A 23,274-nucleotide genomic window follows, 5' to 3' on the forward strand; every position below is an offset into this window, starting at 1 on the left:
GTGCCTATAGCTTGGCCAGCACTTGAATTTTCCCACTGCCAAGAAGTGATTTCCAATGGAATCATTCTGCCTTCTCAGTTTTAGAGAATTACTCATTATTTCTCTTAAGTGAATCTATTTGTGAATGGCTGAAGAATTCTTTTGAGTACAAATTAATTCTCTACTCATTGAGGATGCAAATACAAAAAAAAAAAAATGAAAGGGATCTTGTCCTCAAGATACATTCTATCATAGGAGATGCCTATCTATAGACAGATAGACAGATAGACAGAGATAGATAGAAATAGATAGACATATATGCACATACAGATACATGAATCTGTATATGTCTATACATATATATATATATATATATATATATATATATCTCACTGAAAAAGGTCCATATTGTCAAATCTATAGTTTTTCCAATAGTAATATATGGCTGTGACAACTGGACTATAAGGAAAGCCAATGGAATCAAAGCTTTTGAGTTGTAATACTGGAGAAGACTTTTGAGAGTACCTTGGACAGCAAGGTCTAAAGAAATTAATTTAGACAATTCACTGGAAGGTCAAATGCTGAAGCTAAAGTTTAGCTACTTTGTCCACATAAAGAGAAGACAGGACTCATTGAAAAAGACCCTGATGAGGAGGAAGCCAGGTGGTACAATGGATAGAGCACTGGCCCTGGGTCAGGAGGACCTGAGTTCAAATTCAGTTTCAAACACTTAATAATTGCCTAGCTGTGTGACTGTGGGCAAGTCACTTAACCCCGTTGCCTTAAATAAACATTTAAAAAAAAAAAAAAAGAAAAGACCCTGATGATGGGAAAGATTGAAGGCAAAAGGAGAAGAGGACAGCAAAAGAGGAAATGGATAGATAGAAAAAACTAAGTATTGTAAAATTATCATGACCAAGCTTGACTCCAAAGAAGAGATGTGAGACAATATCTCCAACTCTGTCTTTATGGGTGTAGAACACTCAATTATGTCAATCTTTTCAATGTGCTGATTAGTTCTGCTACCATGTTTGAGGAGAAGGGTGTCTCTTTTTTCTTTGTTTTAAAATATGAGAAGCAATTTGGCAAAGTAGCTAAAAAAACAGCTTCGGATTCAGGAAGACCTGGATTCAAATTTCTGACATGTTCTAGGAAAAACCATCAGTTTTAGAGAAATGCTGATCTGCATTGAGAGAAAAAGATTTCTCACCTGAAAGTACTCTATATAAAAGAAATCACACTCCCTGTTATAAGGGGGGGGGGGGGGGGAGAGGGGGAGAGAGAGAGAGAGAGAGAGAGATACACATACACACATACACACATACACTTTTGGTACTTTGGAAAATAATGACCGATACAACAAAAATCTATTAAAAATCATGTTTTAGGTTTTAAAAATAAGAGAAGCTCAAAGAAAGCAGTTTAAATCACAAGAGGAGGGTTGGAAGTCAGATTGCAACAGGCTGAGAAGTGTGAAGAAAAGAAAAGGGAGGGGATGAATGTAGATGATTCTTTTGTGAAATTTATCTGTGAAAGGAAGGAAAGATTTAAAACAATGGCTTCAGTTGTAGAGGTAGATAATAACAAAAAGATTTGATAAAATGTAACCAGGATGTATCAGGGACCACACTTGAATCTAAGACCAGATCATTTTGAAGCCAACTGGCCATTTAACCCACCCTGTCTCTCGGTGTTTAAAAATAAATAAACTAGACTAGGTCATTAGCTGGAGATAGCTACAAGGACCCTGTTCTTCCATTGAGTCCTGTAAGCTGTTGTGAAATTTCTACAGGAAATGGTCCTTGGTCTTCTCTATCAGCACCTTCGATAGTCTTTAGCCAAAGGACATATATATCATAGCAAAGCTCTGGGCCCTGCTCCAGAAATAATATCAGGAATGAAAACAGTAGGTCACATATCTAAAGCTTTCTCAAGTCTACAAGCTCTCCCTATCATCACTCTTTGATGCTGAGCAAGGGAAGTATTAAAAGAAGGCTTACCCATCCTTGAGAGAACAAGGAAGAGGAACGTGTGGACTAAATGAATTTCAAGACCTGGATATATTAATTCTTCAGGATCTGAGAACCATTCATTCATTCAAAAAAGAATTTAGCATCATAAATTCAGAGATGGGGAAGGTACCTCAGGGATCAGAAGTCCAATGCCTTCATTTTATAGTCAAGGAAACTAAAGCCAAAAGAAATAAAAATTTGCTCAGAGTTACACAGACAGTATGTATCAAGGAGGACTTCCTTATTCCAAGGCCCAAAGTCTAACCACAATACCACTTTGTCTCAGAAGTGTGTTACATTCAGTTATTTTTTAGTCACGTTCAACTCTTCGTGACCCTATTTGGGATTTTCTTGGCAAAGAGATCATAGAAAGGTATGGCATTTCCTTCAGCTCATTTTATAGACGAAGAAACTGAGACAAACAGCACTAAGTGACTTGGCCAGGGTTACGCAGCTAGCAGTGTCTGAGGCCAGATTTGAATTCAGAAAAATTAGCCTTCCTGATTCCAGACCCCTTCCACTGTACCACCTACCTGTCCTGCTTCAGAATTAGTAGATATCTATTAAATTAACATTGAATTTAATCTAACTGAATTTTTAGCCTGGTGTTATAATAAAATTTATTCCCTACTCTCTTGTGTGACTTATCTGCAAGGAAGTTGAGAGGACAGAGATGAAGGAGAACACAGATCTATTGACCCATAGATCTATCCAATCATGTCATTCCCTCCTCAACATTCCTTAATGAGTTCATTTTGGTCCTAAGGTAAAAATCCAAAAATCTTCAGCTTGGGGTAGAAAGACTTTTACAGTCTGAGCCCTACCTACCATTCTTATTTCCTGTTACTTCCCTACATGGATACCGCATCACAGTCAAACTGGCCCACTGACTATTTCCTGTATACAACATTCCATCTCCCATGACTATAAAACTGAGAGCAAACACCTCCCTTTCCCATCTGGAAGGCACTCCCTACTCATCTTTGCTGCAGCAAAATCCTTAGTTTACTCCAAGGCACAGCTCAGGTTCGCTACATGAAGTCATTCTAGGCCTACTTATAAGAACTCACTCCCTCTTGAAATTACTTTGAATAAACTTTATATAGAGTTGGTGCTTGCTGATCTATGTACCTGAGTATGGAGGGAGAGTTAAAAAAGTGAAAGTTCTCTCAAGGCCAGGACTATTTTACTTTTACCTTGGTATTCCTCAGGCCCCAGAGCATTGATTAAATAATCAACAATTGTTGGATCTAATTGAACTGAGTTGGCTTACATTAAATTGAATTTGCCTGGTACAATAAGATTCACAAAGCATTTCATCCACAGCATCCTTTGAGTTAGGTAAAGTATCATTATCTCCATCACACAGAGGAGGATTCTGAAAGCACAGTCCTTTGGCAGCAAAGAAGCAATTGAGCTTAGTGCTCACCAGTTATCCAAAAATATTAGTTAATTTAGGAAGCCACCAGGTGACAGTAGTTGCCCCTCCTATGGAGCCTGGAGTCTCAGAGACTCCCCACTCTGATGCAAACTAATTTGTCTTTAAAAGATTGATATGAGGGTGAATTTCTTGATAGTCACCCTAGACACCAAAAACATGAGATATGATGACTGGCATCTAGGAAACATCAAAGCTGGGTTTTAAACTAAAGTCATTCACTAGGCCCTCTCCAATGCTCATTCAAAACCATAGGCTATGCTTTCAGCTTGAGTCCCATCTCCTCCAAAAAACTCTTCCTGTCTATTCCAAACTGCCTTCTAGGAATTCCCTTTCTTGGGCAAGTCACTGAATGTTAGTTTCTTCTACAAAATTACATATATATATATATATATATATATATATATATCACATATATTACACAATTACACAATGGTATGGGGGGGGGGAGGATATTGGCTATGAAGTCAGAGGACCTGGGTTCAACTTCTACCTTTTTGACCAGGGGAAAACACTGAGCCTCCGTTTCCTCATCTGTAAAATAAGACAACTGGACTAGATAACATCTAATATTTCATGATCCTGCCTATATGACCTTGAGGAAATCATTCCATCTCTCTAACTCTGAGCTTCCACAGAGTTGATAATTCAGATCATTTTTGAGTGTTGCGGTTTTCAATCCCTAGAATCCATAGGATCTAGAAACATAAAGAACCCTAGAGATCATGAATTTATGAAAGAATCTGCTTGTCTGTTGCTTCATTTTCGTAAAATCTACAAAAAAAGAGAACCAAGAGCACAAAGGCAGCAACCGATACAACCAGGATTTGAATCCAAGTCTTCTAACTTCAAAGTTAAAGTGCTCTACACATAGTAAGCATTTACTATTTTTTTCCTTCCTTCCTTCATTCATTCATGGCTGTCCCATGTTAGGAGCATTCCAGGGATGTTTCTGTTTGCATTGCTGATCATTTGAGAGGAGAAGATGAAGGAAAACTTTGTAGAGTTCTTGCTGTCTTATCATTCATGTAGATAGCATATGAATTTAGAAGCAGGCAGAAACTGAGAACATCTCTTTGTGCTATAGTAAAAAGCAAACTGGATTTGGGTTCAGAGGACCTGAGTTTTGATTGCCTCTTAATTTACCTATAATACCTGTGTGATTGTCACCCTCCTTGGGACTCAGTTTCCTCATTTGTAAAATGAAGGTTTTGGACTAAAAGACCTCCAAAGTCCTTCCTGGCTCTTGGTCTCTGACAAAATGATAATACTTTCCAGCTCAAGACCCTATAATCAATTGACCATTTTAATCTTCTCTCAACAAAACTCACAGACCCTGATAGTTCTTTCTTTCCCATCTAGTGCCAAGGACAAGGTCTTCCTTTTGGTTATTCACATAAATGCTGACAAACTCAAAGACCAGTCAATTTTATTCTATTTGTATGAGCTGGCTTGGGGCCCAGGCCTGAGAGAGAGAGAGAGAGAGAGAGAGAGAGAGAGAGAGAGAGAGAGAGAGAGAGAGAGAGAGAGAGATGAGTTATGGGGTTGGCTTTGTGAATCAGACCAGGGCAAGGGATCATGGGGCCAGTCAGGCAGGGGCCTAGGAGGTTGGGACAGTTCTTAAAAGTTATGGAGGGCATAGACATGCCTTGCTGTGGCCCTGCCTCTCAGGATATCCTGTCATTCAGCAGGGGTAATGTGGATCCACCACTTGGATGGTCGTTTTCCCTAAAATCCTGTATTTTGGCATTTTTCCTGTCTAGGGAAGGTTTCCCATGTCTGTTGTTTCAGTTCTGAGGTTCGCCACAGGAAGAGAAGGCAACTGACTTTAAGGGACTTAAAAGCAAGGACTAGACAGAGAAATGGTTAGATTGGGCTAAGGGAAAGTTAATGAAGTGCAGCTGATCTCTCCCCCTTCCCAATTTGGTCTTTAACAAAATTAGAGAATTCTGGTAGGAGGGTGCAAGGAGCAAAGATTTTCCTCATCATGAGAAAAAGCCTGAAGTCTTCCCTCCTCCTTGGTTTCATCATACAGATACTCTCTTCAGTGACTGAAACCCTAGAACAACAGGTAAGACAAACCTTTTGTCTTTGATGGGTAATAGTTCTTCTCCAACCCTACCCTGACTCCCACCCCAAGCTTGTTATTTCATCAGTATGGGGAACTCACACAATGCAAGAAAATCCCTCCACTAAGGCATATTGGCAAGAGTTCAGTGACTGGCTGAGACACTGAGAAGGTAAGTGATTTGCTTCTAGTCATACAACTAAGATACAATATAATGGAAAGACGTCGGGGACCTGACACTCGGCTTCTGTTGCTGACTGTATCACCTTGGAAAAGTCACTTTAACTCTCCAAGTCTTGGTGTCTTCATTTGTAAACTGAAGATAATAACACCTTTCTCACGGGGTTGTTTTGAGGATAAAGTAATATAACATCTCTAAGGGTTTTCCAGACCTTTAAATTAGGAGGTGTAAATGTGCAATGCTTTTGGTGAAACCTATAGACCAGTTCTTCAAATAATATTTTGAAATGTCTAAAATGCATAGTATTACAATGGAAATCAATGATGATAAAATTCAGCTATCAAAATATCTATGGAATCTTCACAGACTGTTCAGAATCTCTTCTTTAAGCATACATAAAATCATTAGTTAGAATTATTCTTTCCAAGGTGGGTTGGTTATCCATTAAGCATACATAAAATCATTAGTTAGAATTATTCTTTCCAAGGTGGGTTGATTATCCATTGAGGTTCCTTCCAACTTTAGACCTTAACTTTAACTGCTTGCATCAGAGACATGATTTGAACCCAGGTCTTCCTGACAATAGAATCAGCCCTTTCTACTCTGTGACACAATACCATTGGTCATTTTTTTTGTCATTTATTTACACTGTCTGCTTTGCAATAGGCTCCTAAATACATGCTACCATTTAAGTTTGATGAAAGAAATTTAAATTCAGAGTGGAGGTCTGTATTTTCAAAACTTTTTACTTCTTATGGATTGGAAATTATAAGTGTTTTGTATGCCAACATCCACTAAAACATTGCTTTAACAGTTTTCCTTAATATTTAATTGTGTGTGACTATTCAAGATACATTAATGGTCCCCTTCTAGTATAGTTGTTATGTTCTCAAAGATATTTTGAAGTCTGTATTTGTAATGCAAGAATTGTTCATGTTCATCATGTCTTGGTTTATTGCATTTTATATTAGATATTTTTATTTTAAATTCATTTTAATTGTTTTTTAATTTTAATATTAAGTTTTTAATTAATTTTAATTAAAATTTTAGTAAAGATTCACTTTCCTTCCCACCCCTCCTTATCATCTTGTATCCATTAAAAAAAGATAAAATAACAAAATTCCTGTAACCAACATGTATAATCAAGTAAAATACATTCCCATATTCACAAAAAATATGTAGGTCTCAATTTGTATTTTTGAGCCTATAATATCTCTGTCAGTCAGGTCTTCTATTCATTTATAAAATATTTCAAGAACTGAAACCAGGCACTGTCTTCCTGATATTTTAGAGGTCTTAACTTCTTTAAAATAATTTGATTTCAATGATCAAGCTTTTTTTTTTTCATCCCACTGATGGGGGAAGAAAACACCCTTGTTACAAATATGTATAGTAAGGCAAAACTAAATTCCCACTTTAGTCATAACTAGAACTGTGTCTCATTCCACTCTGTGACTGTCAAAAAGTGGACCCTACACTTCATCATCAATCCTCTGAAATTATGATTTAATCATTTCATAAATCAGAGTTAGGTTATTCACATTTATAATGCACATGTTATAGTATGGTGCTCAATTTTAATAGCCTATAATGGCATTTATACTATTTCTATCATAATCTACTTTGGCCAATAAACCCAGGCTCCTAAAAGATAATCCTTCTATTACTTATGTTATAATCATCATCATTAGAATTTATTACTTTCTTCTCATCTTTTTGTGGAGTTCAGATAGAAAAGAGCCTAAGAATTTTGTGCTGCTATTAATCTTTTATATAAAATATTCTGTGTACTGTTGCACAGTTTTTAAAAACTAATGTTTCTTTCTTACTTTTTTTTGGTAATTGACTCTTTCCGATGAAGCTCATTTGTTTGCAGCCCCCTGACAGCATCTTGAAGCAGCACTCATAGCAGAAAGGATAATGAGGATGATATTTACCTCGCTTTTTTCCCCTCATAATTTTGATCCCCTTGACCAGGTCTCTCTCTTTTGTTCCTCATAGGTTGGAGATTATAGGTGTGCAGCATGATGATAGCTATTAAAATATCTGTTAAAAATTACTCTTAAATACTTATGGATTGGGCGGCTAGGTGGCATAGCGGATAAAGCACCAGCCTTGGAGTCAGGAGTACCTGGGTTCAAATCCGGTCTCAGACACTTAATAATTACCTAGCTGTGTGGCCTTGGGCAAGCCACTTAACCCCGTTTGCCTTGCAAAAACCTAAAAAAAAATACTTATGGATTGATTTCACGTGTAATAATACCATTTCAAATAATGTTTACATCCTGGTATAGTTGATTTATCGAATTCTCAAGCATATTTTGACATCTAGGTTTATAGTGAGGGAATTATCATTGTCATTAACACCGCCATCATTGTTATCATCTTTGAATGATGTCAATATATTATCATATTGTTGTCATTGATATTATTATGCCAGAGCTTAAGGTACATAGTTTAATCCAGATCCCAGTGGCTTTTGTGACATTCAAAGCTTAGTTTGTTATTCCAGTGTATAAAAGTGACCAAATTTGGAAATACTGCATATCAATCAATGAGGAAAGAGTACAAGGGCAGCTGGGTATTGCAGTAGATAGAGCACCAGCCCTGGAATCAGAAGGACCTGAGTTCAGATCCAGCCTCAGACACATTTTGCCTACTTAGCTGTGTGACCTTAGGCAAGTCACTTAATCCTGTTGCCTTACTAAAAAAATTGATCAGTCCTTGCCCTCAAGGAGCCTAGGGAAAATAAAAATGGACATAAATACAAAATATATTCAAAGTGGATACTCTATAGCTAGAGAGAGACCACTAACAACTGAGTAGATGAGGAAAGGCTTCATATAGCTTAGCATTTGACTGAGCTTTGAAAAGAGACTCTAATAGGCAAAGTTAGGGAGTTTGCATTCCAAAATTAAGTCAGTTCTGTGCAAAGACACAAGGAGAATAGGATGTTTTGCCTGAGGAAATAAAAAGTAGATTGTTGTGGCTGAAATAAGAGAGTAATGTATAATAAATCAAGATTGTGCTTTAGAAATATCACATTTGGCAGCTTTGTAGAGAAGAGTTTGGAGAGGGGGAGAGACTAGCAAAGGAGAGAGACAAATTAGGAAGCTCTGGCAGTTGTCCTAGCAAGAGATGCAGAGGGTCTGAACCTAGTTGGGAGCCCATGGTTGGAAAGAATTCATATTTATGCTTCCCTTCCAAGCCTCGGAATTTAAGAACCTATGAATGAAAATCCTAACGTGTCAGGGAAATTACCTAATAAGAATGGGAGAGAAAGGGAAGGGTGAATGGTGTCAGTTGTCATTTAATATAATAGCTTAAAGATCAATAGTGGAAAAGTGTGTTTAGAAAAATTAGAATCTGACTTCAAGATCCCAACAGATTCACAGAGTCTTGATTCCAATGATTTTGAGAGCTATTGGTTTTATTCCCTAGATATCAAAGGATCTAGAACTAGGGAAAATCTTAGGGATCACATAGTTTTTAGAGCTAAGAGAGATCAAAGCTGAAAAGAGTTGCATTAGCTAGTCCTATCCCCTCATTTTAAAGATGAGGAAACTGAGATCTGTAAAGAAGAAACCCAAGGCCACAGAAGCCCGCAAGGTTGCAGAGCCAAGATTCAAACCAAGGTTATTTAAATGCAATACCAGTGTGGGGTGCCACCTCACCATGTCTACCTCCATCGGTTGAAGTATTCTGTGGTATTTCTGTTTCATATTTGGACCACTTAAGAAATGGACTTCTCTGACTTGTGCCATTCATTTAGAAAACTTCATATAAATACAGAACTAGAAAGGATCTTCCAGTGATCTCATAATAAAGTGAAATGTGTGCTGGAATTGGGATCAGAAGACCTAGGTTCAAATCTTACCCCTGCTACTTACTACCTGCTCAACCTCAGGGAAATTGCTTAACCTCTCTAAATTAATAGAATTATAAGAATAGACCAGATCTGAATCTCTGAATTACTTCATCTTTGTCACTGTATCCACAGAACTTATCAGAGTAACTGGCAATTAGTGAACCTGTTGACTAGAATTGAAGGACATAGAAGATGAGATGAAGCCTTGGGCCTGAAGCTGGAAAGATCTGGGTTCAAATACTGTTTCAGATACTTCTTAACTATGTGACCCTGGAAAGTCACATAAACCTCCCCATTCTCAATTGTCCCACCTTTCAAATGAGGGTTTTAGATTCCATGAACTCTGAGATACTTTCCAGCTTGAAATATTTGATCTTATTCCATCTAGCTCTATATAATTCTGATAATATAAATAAAACACTATTAAGTATCTCTTATGTGCCCAGAATTTTCTGGATACCTTTAGGGAGAAAACAAGAAAAGAGGAGACTAGGCCATCAGAGACATGTAAAATGGGAGAGCTAGACAATCTGATTCAATAATTCATATGATCCTGGAGTCAGGGCTAGAAGAGACTTTAGAGATCTCTGAGTCCAATCCCCTCATTTTACATACAGGTTGCTGAGGGTCAGAGAGGGTAAGTGATTTGCCCAAAATCACACAGGTGGGATCACAGACTCATAGAAGAGACTTCAGAAGGCTTCAAGTCCAACCTCCCATTTAACAGATGAGAAACTCAAAGTGCAGAGATAGGAATTGGCTTTCTCAGAATCTGGCAACTATTTGGAATGGGATTCCAATATAGATCTTCCTCACTTCTAATCTAACATCCTCTCAATTTCACTTCAGTAAGCATGTCTTAAGTGACTATTATAACTTGGTATCCTTCTAATCAGTGTCAAAAATCAAATGGTTCCTGCCCTCAAAGAGTCACTATTTTAAAGTCCCCCTTAGCTCAAAACTCTTAGATTCTAACTAACTACTAAATTTTTCATCTTGGCTGTACTGATTCAGAGCAAGGGAATTTGAATGAAGGGAAAAGACTATGGGACCTTTTTTGGGAGCTACAGTAGCAGGGAACTCCTAAAGTAAAAGCTGTTCTTGAAAGACAGATACAATTTGAATATCTAGACAAGGGAAAAAGAGAATATAAGTAAACACCAAAGTAGGAAAGATTGTGAAAGGGGAGAACCAAAGAGAACAATCCATTTTAGGTACTAGCCTTTCCTGGTTCCAATATATTTTGTATATTTTCTGTATCTACTTACATGTGTACATGCTACCTACCACTGGAACATAAACTCCTCCAAGGCAAGAATTATTTCACTTTTGGCTTTGAAGTCACAGAGCCTAGAATATAGTAGGTGCTTTATAAATCATCACCAGGAACAGAACTGAAAAATAGATGATTTTAGAAAAACTTGGAAAGCTTGTCAGAATTGATACAGGGTAAAGTATGAATTAGGAGGAGATTTATACAAAAACAACAACTTATTAAAGACTTAAGAATTCTGATGAATGCAATGACTGACTTTGATGCCAAAGAACCCTGATGCACTGTGTTATCCACCTTCTGAAAAAAATAATTGAGCCTCGGACATTATTTAAATGGTCAACAAAAGAATTTGTTTCATTTGGCTATCTTTATTTGTTATAAGGATTTGGGCTTTTCTTATTTCCTTTTTCATTTGGAGGAGAATTGTGGGAGGGAGAAAAAATAAATGAGTGTTCATTGAAAATAATATTTTTAAATCTTATAGAAAAAAATGAGGGAAAGAAACTGGGACATGGAGAAACAATTTGAATTTTTCTGTAGTATACTTTATCATACAATGTATTGTGTTGCTATTCAATAATTTCGTTGTCTCTCCAATGTATTGTGTTGCTATTCAATAATTTCACCATCTCTCCAATGAGATTTCAAGTCTTTGGGGGGGGACAGAAACAATTATATTTCTCTATCATAGTCTCTGGTATTGTGTTGCTATTCAATAATTTCATCTCTCTCCAATGAGATTTCAAGCCTTTGAGGGGAGAGAAACAATTATATTTCTCTATTATAGTCTCTGCAATTAAACCACAGCAAATGTTCAGTAAATGTAAAGGAACAAATGTTGGGTAAACCTTTTGGACAAACAATGATTGAGATTTCTTAGGGGATCTTTAATTATAGTTTGAATTTGATGGCCCCTTCCAACTCTGGGTTCTGTGATTTTTGAGCATAGCACGTTCTGTAACCAATTTCCTTGGAAGACCCTATCCATCTTCCATACAGCTGCCAAAATAATCTTTCTGAAGCCCAGATCTGACTCTGCTCAAAAATATTCAGGGCTGGGACAGCTAGGTTGCACAATGGATAGATCACCAGTCTTGGAGTCAGGAGGATCTGAGTTCAAATGTGACCTCAGACTCTTAATACTTAGCTGTGTGACCTTGGGCAAGCCACTTAACCCCATTGCCTTGCAAAAACCAAAAGAAAAAAATTTTCAGGGGTTCCCTATCACATCTGAAAGAAAATAGAAATTTTTAGCTTGACATTCAATGTTATTCCCAATCTGGCTTCACTCTACCTTTTCAACCTTATTTCCTTCAGCTAGTAATAATAATAATTAGCATTTGCATAGTACTTTGAAATCATTTGACAAATATATCACTCTATAGTCACAACACTGGGAGGTAGGCACCATTATTATCCCCATTTTATAATGGGGATTGAGGTTGAGAGAAATTAAGTGACTTGCCAAGGTTCACACCACTAGTAAATACCTAAGGAGGATTCATATTCAGGTCTTCCTAATTTCAGACCCACTGCCACTTAACTGCCTCTTGGGGTTTCTCTACCTTTCGATCAAAATTTCTGCTTTCTATTCTGTATCTGAAATTTTGCAAGGATTGTCCCTCCAGACCCTGTCCACCTCTGATTCCAAGAGTGCTTTTCTCATGGTTAGTGCTTCTTCCCTCTTCAATTTGATCTTAGATTCTCTTATGCTTGGTAGAGTGAGGGAAAACAAACTACTGAATTTAGAGCTGGTGCAACTGCATTAAAATTTGAATTACCACTTATTCTTAGAGTGACTAAATAAGTCATTTTACTTCTTTATACTTCATCTGTAACCAAAAAAAGTTTTAGCTTAATCACATCCAAGTCCTCTTCTAGATCTAAACCTGTGCATTTAGGATCCGACATTGTATCCCTGGGCCGAATGTAAGCTGCCTGAGGAAATGAAGGGGGGTTTCTTTTTATTGGGGAGGGGTTATTATGTATACACAACATGTCATGAAGTAGAAAATAGGAAGATGTTGGTGTACGTCTCACCTCTGGCATATAGTGGTTGTGTTGTAAGGCCCTTCCCTCCCTGCAGCCTCAGGGAGGTATAAACTATATGAAAAGCTGTCCTAAACACCAATGCAATTACATATCTGAACAACAAAAACAGAAGTAACTATTTTTTCATTCAAAGTTTTACACATAGGTGCTTTGAAAAATTCCTTTGGTGTTGAATTGAACTGAACTGCATCAAACCAAGCTTAAATACTTCTCCCATTTCAAACAGCTATTTTGCAGGTGGAGTTAGTCCCAATAACATTATAGCTTGTATCCAGCCCCCAGATAAATAGCTATTTATTTCAACATGCTAACTGATGGGATGTTCACAAAAGACTTCCAGAATATGGGCAGCTAGGTGGCACAGTTGATAAAGCACCGGCCCTGGAGTCAGTAGGACCTGAGTTCAAATGCGGCCTCAGATGCTTAATAATTACCTAGCTATATGATCTTGGGCAAGTCACTTAACCTCACTGCCTTGCAAAAAACAAAACAAAACAAAATTCCAGAATTGAGATGATTTCACAACTTTCTCCAGACAAATAGATGTGACAAGAAGACTCAGATTACCACCAGGACTGAATGCCGATCTTGCAGCCTCAACCTTCACATCAATTGTCCAGAAGGTTACATTAAAGTGACTAATGGGTCCTCAGGAGTGCGAGACTGCAGGTAAGTACCATGGACAGGTCCGACTGCAGAAATTGTCTGAGGGAGGCTATCTTTAAACTGGAACTGATTTGTCACAAAGTAGTATCCTGAAAATTTCCCTTATTCTTCCAGTACAACATCAAAAAAATCTCTGTATGCCTTAAATCTATTCATATGAATCTTTAAGTCACTGCTTTTGATTCAACTCTCAATAAAAGAAATAATGAGAGGGGAGGCTAGGTGGCACAGTGGGTAGAACACTGGCCTTGGAGTCAGGAGTACCTGAGTTCAAATCTGGCCTCAGACATTTAATAATTACCTAGCAGTGTGGCCTTGGGAAAGCCACTTAACCCCATTGCCTTGAGAGGGAAGGAGGGAGGGAGAGAGAGACAGACAGACAGACAGACAAAGAGATAAAGTACATGCCACGCTGTCCATGAAGGCAGAAAGACAGGTTCAAATCTCATCTTACACATACTGGCTGTGAGAGAAGTTATGAACTTGCTTTGCTAGATGAAGTTTCTTCAACTAGGAGTTTCCTATATTAATAATTATTAATAATTAATGACACTGGTCTAATCCTTCTAAAAAAAAGTTGAACCTTTAAAAATTGACTCAGTTGCCTTTAGTACCACTCTTTCATTTAGAAAATTTTAAAGTTCTTGATTTGTTTTCATTCTACAAACAGAATAATAGACAGGTGATAAAAAGAGAATACAAACATGAGACATCAGTGTTTTGTTTTGTATCTTTTTATTCCTCACACACTGTCTGACTCACAGTAGGTAGCTTAATAAATGCATTTTTGTTGATCTAATAAATCATCCATCTGGTCCAATGATTTGTGTTCCTTTATCAATACTGATTTGTATAGGATTTCGTTTTAGTAGCATTTTTTAAAACTTCTTAAATTTTTCTAATGTATGCCTAACCTTGTTCCAAGATACTCCTTCAAGGTCAGGGATTATCCCTTGTCTCTTCCTGGATGCTATCATATATGCAAAAAGGAATATCTACAACCCCTGTGCTGCCCAGGATTCTGGGGTTCAGACTGTATGGGTAAGTGCCCCTATTTATGAACACAGAAAATGTCTTCTCAGCTCTCCTTCAGTTTCATAAACAAAAAAGTTTAACAATGAGAAAACTAATGGCTGAATTTCTTTAGCTCAGTTTATCTGCATGCAAAAAACCTCCAAGACATTTAAATTTATGGAAAATATTTGGTTTTGTGAATGCTGAAACTGAAGTAGGGACAATTCTGCATTCATATCTCTCCTTCACATTCATTTTCTCTAATGTCAGGGAAGTCCCTTAACTTTTCTGAGCCTGTTTCCTAACCTATAAAATAGTATTAATCATGCCAGGATTGTGTGGCTCAAAAAAGATAATACTGATAACTGCCTTGAAAATATTAATGGTTCACATGTAATATGAAATTTAAGAAAATATGTTGACTATGGAGTCCAGGGATCTGAGTTCAAATCCTTGCTCTGACCTTTACTTCCCATATAACTTTAGACAAGTGACTTAATGTCTTTGAGTCTTAGCTTCCTCGTGCATGAAAGGTAGTCAACTTTCAGCTCTTGATCTATGGTTCTGTGAACATGTAACTCCTAGCTCTTTCTTTGATCTATTCTTTTAGAAAATAAAAACTACAAAAGAAAGATGACATGAAATCAGAAGTTCAAACTTTGTGTTATTCTATGTTTCTTGCCAAGCATAAGTTCCCCATGTGAGATCAAAGCAATAAGTTCTGTGAAATCTCCCTTGTTGTTCAATTCCATTCAATACTCTTGCTTTAAGAGCAGCCTAGGAGTGTGTACCAGAGAGATAAATATAAATAGTAATAATCATTTGCATTTGTATGTTACTTTAAGGTTTGAAAAACATTGCATAAATATTATCTAATTTGACAACCTCAACAACCTTTAGAGTTATGTGCTATTATTATCTCCATTTCTCAGATGAGGAAGCAGAGGCAGCTTAAGTAACTCATCCAAAGTCATGCAGTAAAATTGTCTGAGACTGGAATCGGACCTAGAGCTCTCGAATTCCAGGTCTCAGCTCTATCCACTGCAGCATCTAACTGCCTCCTATTAAAAAAAAAAAAATCTCTGACTTTAAGGAACTTTATCTCCAAGAGAGTAGTACAATCTGTGCTCAAATTATCAGCCCAAAGTACATACAAAATCATTTCCAAAGAAGGGAAAGGATTCCAGATATGGATTTCAGAGGATTTTACCTCTAAAACATTCTGGAGACAGGAAATGGAGTGCTCTATACAGAGAGCCGGGTTTGGGCTCTTTAGCTGGAGTGGGGAGTATGTGAAAAAGAATAAAATGAAACAAGATGAAGCAAATATGGAAGCCAGATTATCGAAAGCTTTAAAGACAGGCTAAGATGTTTATGGGGGTTTTTAGTACAGTAAGTTCTAAAGATGTTTGGACAGGAGAGTGACATGGCCAGAGCTACATTTTAGAAATACCATTTTAGGAGCTATATGGAAGGTGACTTGAAACAAGGTTTTTAAATCTGGGGTCCAGATCTGTGACTGTATCTCAGATTGACTGGGAATTTAGATGAGAAAGAAATTACATCTTTATTTTCGCTTAACCCTAACAAAAACTTAGCATTTCTTTCCATTATAAAATGTAGGCAACAAACCACAGTAGAACTAGCAGTGTCTGTGATTTTATCACCTTCGAAATAACAGCTATTTTCATGTTACGTTATATATTACAAATAATTCAAAATATTATTTATGGTCATCAATCACATCTCCACATCTAACCATCAGGTACCTAACCCAACCCCAAGGTTGTGCTGGAGTCAGCTCATTTGTTAAAGTTTCGGTGTGAGCATTTGTTCCTCAGAAATCAACAAATGTTAAAAACTAGAACTTAATTTAATATTTTTATTGTCTAGACTAAAGAAAGTGATAGAGAAAATGTTAACAAGGCAAATTAAATTGAAAGGTGTGTCCAGACACACCCCTGCCCTAATCCATCAGATACTGAACTCAGTTTCTGTATCTGATCTTAACCTAGGAGAAACTATTTCAAAATTGTTGTAGCTATTAAACTTGCTGCATCATTAAAATTTTATTGTCTACAAACCATAATTTTATATATTTTATTTTATGCATTTAAAAATATGATTCTGAGTACATAGATTTCACCAAACTTGCCAAAGGACTCGAAGACAAAAAAAAATGAAAATAAAAGTTTTAAGAGCCTCTGAACTAGAGAAGCAATTTGTCAATAAAAATGCATTGATTAAGTGTCTATACTATATGGGGGTGGCTAGGTGGTGCAGTGGATAGAGCACCAGCCCTGGAGTCAGGAGTACCTGAGTTCAAATCGGACCTCAGACATTTAATAATTACCTAGCTGTATGACCTTGGGCAAACCACTTAACCCCCATTGCCTTGCAAATAAATAAATAAATAAACAAGCAAACAAATAAATAAATAAATGGATGAATAAATGAATGAATGAATGAATAGATAGATAAATGAGTGAATGGATGAATACATAAATAAACAAATAAATAAATGAATGAATGAATAAATAAGTAAATAGATGAATAAATAAATAAATAAATGGAGTGTCTATGCTATGTCCAAAACAATGTGCTGGGCTCTGGAGACACAGAGACAGAAAAGAATCAATTGCTACCCTCAGAGAGCTTATATTTGGGGGGACAAAATAGCATGTGATTTACCTAATGACATCTTAAATTTCAAAAGGATTTGAGTCCTCTGAGGCCAGATCCAGGACCTAGCCCATGGGGGCATTTTCCCTCCTACTCTTCCTCCATTCCACTCAATGTATATTAAATGTATATTTAATATTTAAATTTAAATGTATATTAAAAGCTACAAAGTAAAGTGTGAGCTAGCAAAAGGGAAAGGATGGAAACTTCCCATTAGAATGTTATTGCAATAACCTAATAAATCTAGAGATCAGAAGAACAAATAGTGTGTAGGTGCTTCTTATGTCTCCTGTTACTCAACTGGGGGGAAGGGAGACTCCAGATCTCGTCCTTTATCTTCTGTTGTGAACATGCTGCATTTGTTAGAAAGGTTTCCTTCCTGTGACGTGTGGAGGAAAACTATCTCTCCTCAAATTTCATGCTGATGACAAAGTGAGATTCTGGCTATCATTTCACATTTCCTGAAGAGATAAGGACTCTGGAAGAGGGGAAGGAAGGGGAAAGTAATCCTTGAGCTTGTATTTGGAGGAAGCATATTTCCAGACTCTGCAACTATAAACTAATCAAAGCAAAATTCGTTTTTCTAAGCAAATCAACCACATCATCACCCAAAACCTCTTTAGAAACCAGGCACAGTCTTTCACCCACAGAGCTACCACCATTGGGGTTCTAATGATTTTGCCCTTATTAAAACTTACCAAGGTTTAAATAACTGATCCATTTTGGTTCCACTAGGGTTCATCCTCATTCAGGAATTCAAAACCAAAATTCTTTCCCCTCAGGAATCATATCACATTTGAATGACCCAGAATTAACTAGGCATGATTTTAAGGTACATTACAGAATTTAATTAAGTTTGGAAACTGCATTAATTAGGGGAGGGCTCAAAAGCCTTAAGCTACTTGCCTAAGATTATACAGGAAGCAAAGATTTGAATTCTAAACTCTATAAGCTAGGGAATATAATACCTGTACATAAATACAAAATATATTCAAATTAGATACAGTATAATTAAGGAGAGACCACTAACAGCTGGGTAGATGGAAAAAAGTTTCATAAACGGTAGCACTTTACTCAGTTTTGAAGAAAGCTAGAGATTCTCCTAGGCAAAGTTAGGGAGAGAGTGTGCATTCCAAGAATAGGCAGGAACCTTAATGTAACCCCTTATTTTACAAAGGAAGAAATAGAGATTCAAAGAGAGAAGTATTGACTTCCTATAAAATTATAATTCCAGAGCTAAAATGGACTTTAAAGGTTATCTAATTATTTTACAGATAAAAAAAAAAACTGAGGTACAGAAAAGAAGTTATTAACCTGAGCCTGGAAATTTTTTTTAGTATTTTGATAACTATTTCAATACATTTCCTTTAAAATCCTAACAAGCTCTTTTTTCTTTAAAAAAAATCCCAAAAAAGGATCTACAGATTTCAGCACAGTGCCAAAGGATGCCATAACACACAAAAAAAAAAAAGGCTAAGAAAGCTTAAATGCCTTGCTTGCCCAGTGCTATCCTCAAGTAGTTAAGTGGTAAAGGCAAAATTTGAACACAGGTCCTCTGTAACTAAAACCTGAAGTATTTACTTACCTTTCTTCCAAGTTCTTTGAGCAATAGGTGAATAACAGTTTGTGAAGTATGTTGTGAAGGATTCTTTTTTTCTGGCATGCACTCATATAGTTTGTATGACCTCGGGCAAATCACTTAACCTCTCTGGGTCTCAGTTTCCTTATCTGTAAAATAATGGAACTTAGGAATGACCCTGATGTCCCAAAATCTCAGACCTAATTTTGGTAATTCAACCAGGAGGACTGATAACACACCTATTGGAGAGCCATTGCCTAAATGTCCCTGATGTTGCCAAGGTCACTGTGCTTGCTTATTTCCCATCAGGATACACAATTCCAACCAGGGATGTAAATGGGAAAACCCAGGAACCATTTATATTATCTCAAAATCCAAGCAGCAAGGTTTCACACCCAGCTGTTGACAATAATTGATATTGTCCTTATTTTTGAAAATCTAGAATGGCCCTCGCCTCTTGCCAAAAGGAAGTTCATTATCTCCCTCCCTAAAGCTCCAGAACAATACGACGCTTTGCCGACCAGCTGATAATAACTTGACCTCTTCATTGAGAAAAATAGCCAAAGAGGAGGCCACTTGGGGTCCTGGTGATGATTCAGGGAAAATGAAACCACTGTGACCCAAAATAGCTTTATCAGCTATTTTTAGTATACAATGCCCCCAGAAATTTGTCCTGGATTAAAAGAAAACTCTGTCAGATGATAACTATTGCAAATGAGAACTCTGATTGCAGTTCTGTACATTTTGTTAAATGGGGGCATGAGGAAATGAACATAGGAAATTGTTTTGACTAGCATGTAAAATGTGCCTTCTGCTCTTTTTCTTCAGCTTTGAAAAAAACACAAATTGAAGTAGTCTAGAAATGAGTTTTCAAAAAAACATTAGACCTCATTCAGCTCACAAACCTGGAATTCAATATGCATATTAAAAATATTAAAAAGCAGATTTGTATATGGAATGATGTGGGAAAGGGCTTAGATGAGAGGAACTCTAATATGATTTCTAGCTGTCTTCTTTGAATCTATCATCTTTCCTTTAATATGCTTTTCTTGAATTAAATTACAATTAATCACTTATAATTATTATCATCTAACATCTATATGGCACTTTGTTAAAAAGCATTCTGCTTAGTTCTCATTTGATCTTAAATAACAGCTTCTGTTATCTATATGACTAAGCATAAACCCCGATAGTTTTTAAGCATTTATATATCACTTTAAGATTTGTAAAATTCTTTACATGAATTATCTCATTTTATCTTCTCAACAACCCTAGGGGGGTTAGGTGCAATGGGCTTGGAATCAGAAAGACTCATCTTCATGAGCTCAAATCCAGCCTCAAATACTTCCTAGCATGACCCTGAGCAAGTCACTTCACCCTGTCTGCCTCAGTTTCAGTTTCTTTATCTGCAAAAGGAACTGGAAAAGGGGATGGCAAACCTTTTTTTTGCCAAGAAAACCCCAAATAGGGTTATGAAGAGTCAGACATAGTACATTTGTTTCTGTTGTATTTTTTTGGCTAAATACTGCCAGGCAATGTATTAAGTTTTAAGTATACAAAGAAAAATAAAAGACAAGCCCTGTCCTACAGAGGCTCACAGTTTAATAAGGATGACTTATGAGTTGGTCAAAGATAGTTAAAGCTAACTCAGGGTTACAATGATTTACCTAATGACATCTTAAATTTCAAAAGGATTTGAGTCCTTTGAGGCCAGATCCAGGACCTAGCCCATGGGAGCATTTTCCCTCCTACTCTTCCTCCATATTCCAGAGATGTCAATGTTGTGTTTTGTTAAAAAAAAAAAATGAATGACAGTATTTGCCCATTGGGATACCATATTTGGGGACAGCTCTAAGATATTTCCTTCATCCTAGCATCCATCAGTTGTTTCTGTGAGCATGGCCTTATTTATCATTGTTACTGTTTCTTGGTGGTGTTTTCAGCTCTGACTTTTTGATTGTTTCCTTTAGAATGTCCTGGAGGAGAGAAGTCCCCTTGCAGTGGCAGGGGACATTGTTCTGATGGCATCGAAGGAAATGGAGCCTGCATTTGTTTGGTAAGTTCAAGAATGAGTTCTCAAGGCAGCTAGGTGGTACAGTGGATAGAGCACTGGCCTTGGAGTCAGGAGGACCTGAGTTCAAATTTGATCTCAGACACTTAATAATTGTCTAGCTGTATGATTTGGGGCAAGTCTCTTAACCCCATTACCTTAAGTAAACAAAATTTTTAAAAAATAGAATGAGTTCTCTAAATCTCTAAATCTTAGATTCATGAATCTTATCTACTAGTGGTTCCCCATTTCTTTATACTTCAAGGACTCTTTGACCCAACCAGTCATTGGTAGTCCTTCAGTTTGGTGCAAGTCACACTCCCCATCCCTTTATCATCCTAATTATAACATAATAATGCTATTTATAAGAGATCTGGATTTGGAGTCTGAACTGGGTTCAAATCTTGTCTGGGCCACCATCTCTATGACCTTAGGCAAGTCACTTATGAGGAAGTCCTACTAGATGGACTCTGGGGTCCCTTCCTGGCTCTGGATCTTTGATCGTATGAATCAAAGACCCATGAAATAGCCTCTCTTCTCTGGACCCCAGTTTCCTATTCTGTAAAATGATGAGATTGTACTAAATGGGGTCTGAGGCTCCTTCTAACTCTGGATCTTTCAACTTATGATTCAATGACCCATAAAATCACCTTCTTCTCTTGGTCTCAGGTTCCTATACTGTAAAGTGATGGAAGTGCGCTAGGTGAGCCCTTCCAGCTCTAAATTTATGATAAAATCAACAATCTTGTGACTTCTCTTATTTGAGCTTCAAAATATCATATTCCCAGCACTTAATATAGTCCTGACACATAGCAGGCCTTTAAATGGATCAAGCACCTATTATGTGCCAGGTATCAGGGGAGACCAAGGTAGATACAATGCAGGTCCTGATTTCCATTTAATTGTTTAGAAAGCTGTTCAGGATTAAATAGACAGGAGATTAGAAGTCAGGAAGATCTGGATTCAAATCTCACTTTAGTAATTTACAAGTTATATGACCCTACAGTAAATCACTTTATCTCTGTGAATCCTAATTCTGCATCAATAAAATAAGAGTAAAATGAGGAATTGGTCTTTCCAACTTTAAATTGATGATCTAGGAATCCAGTTTCAGACTTACTAGTTATAGAAGAAAGTCACTTGACCTCTTTGGATCTCAGAATTTTCATCTACAAAATGAGGGTGTGTGACCTCTGAGGTCCCTTCCAGGTTCAAAGCAGAGCAAAAAAATGAGAAGAATATGATAGTATTGTTCAATGAGAAAAGAGGTGACTTTAGAATGAGTGGATCTCCACTGCCATTTACCAGCTATGTTTCTATGGTCAAGACTCATTAGTACTCTGGATTTCAGTATCCTCATCAATAAAATGAGGACTTTGGGCCATATGACTTCTGAGGGCCTTTCAAGCTCTAAAGCTATGGTCCTAGATGACATGTGAGGGTGGGGGTGGGGGGAGGGAACCTAGATCTGTAACTTCATTAACATAGAAAACTTCCCAGTGAGAAATTCCCTCCACCAATATAAGTTGGCACCTTCTATGCCTCTTAGATTCTGGGCCAACTATCTAGAACATAGAGACATTGAGTGACCTGCCAAGGTAACACAACCCATGTTCATCAGAGATGGGTCTTGAACCCAGGTCTTTCTCAATTGCAGTCCAGTCTGCCATATTTTCTAATATAAGATAGAATGTGATAGAGCAAAGAAGAAATCCAGATGAAAGAAAATATGAGGGGGGAAGAATGAAACTTTCAACTGGAATGGGAGATGTTAGGGAAGACTACATGATGGAGGGGATGCCTGAAGAGGGTTTGAATAAAGAAAAGGATTTCAGCACCCAGAAATGGCATGGAGTTAATGCAAGATAGTGGGGTCAATGGATGCCAATAGACAGAGGTAGGGAATGCTGTGTTTTTTCATACCTTTATCCCATCTCATCAATGAGAAGACACAGTATAGTAAGAGAGCATTCAGAGTGCATTGTGGGTACTTATTAGACCAGTGATATGGGTTCTGTTCTGTTCCATAGGAAGGATTTGGTGGAACAGCTTGTGAAACCTGTGCTGAAGAGAACTTATTTGGACCCAACTGTACTTCAGGTTTGTCCTATCAAGTGAAAGAATGTCTGCAGAGAACTTTGCCAACTTAAAGGCATTACATAAATATTCAATCTTAGTTATTATTTATTTATTTGATAATAAAGGGATATTTATTTGATAATGAACATCCTTTAAAAGAATGAGTCAATACACTATACAGGCTGCCCCTATATCTCTACTCCAAAAGGAGGAACAGCTAGGTTGTACAGTGGATAGAATGCCAGTCATAGAATGAGGAAGACCTGAGTTTAAATCCCATTTCAAGCACAAACTAGCTGTGTGAGATCCTGGACAAGTCTCTTGACCCTG

At 37.1% G+C, this 23,274-nt stretch overlaps 1 protein-coding gene across 1 annotated transcript in view; it reads left to right on the plus strand.

The window, feature by feature from the left end:
* The first annotated feature begins 5,092 nt into the window (after positions 1-5,092).
* Positions 5,093-23,274, plus strand: part of STAB2 (stabilin 2) — a 165,948-nt gene continuing 147,766 nt past the window's right edge. Inside the window, exons 1-5 of the mRNA XM_074226721.1 lie at positions 5,093-5,500; positions 13,410-13,543; positions 14,466-14,581; positions 20,786-20,871; positions 22,896-22,965. Coding sequence (XP_074082822.1) covers positions 5,417-5,500; positions 13,410-13,543; positions 14,466-14,581; positions 20,786-20,871; positions 22,896-22,965 — 490 coding nt within the window. The 5' untranslated portion in view covers positions 5,093-5,416. The remainder of the gene's footprint in view (positions 5,501-13,409; positions 13,544-14,465; positions 14,582-20,785; positions 20,872-22,895; positions 22,966-23,274) is intronic.

The sequence above is a fragment of the Macrotis lagotis genome, chromosome 2, assembly GCF_037893015.1.
Source record: "Macrotis lagotis isolate mMagLag1 chromosome 2, bilby.v1.9.chrom.fasta, whole genome shotgun sequence".
NCBI classification, from domain to species: Eukaryota; Metazoa; Chordata; class Mammalia; order Peramelemorphia; family Peramelidae; genus Macrotis; species Macrotis lagotis.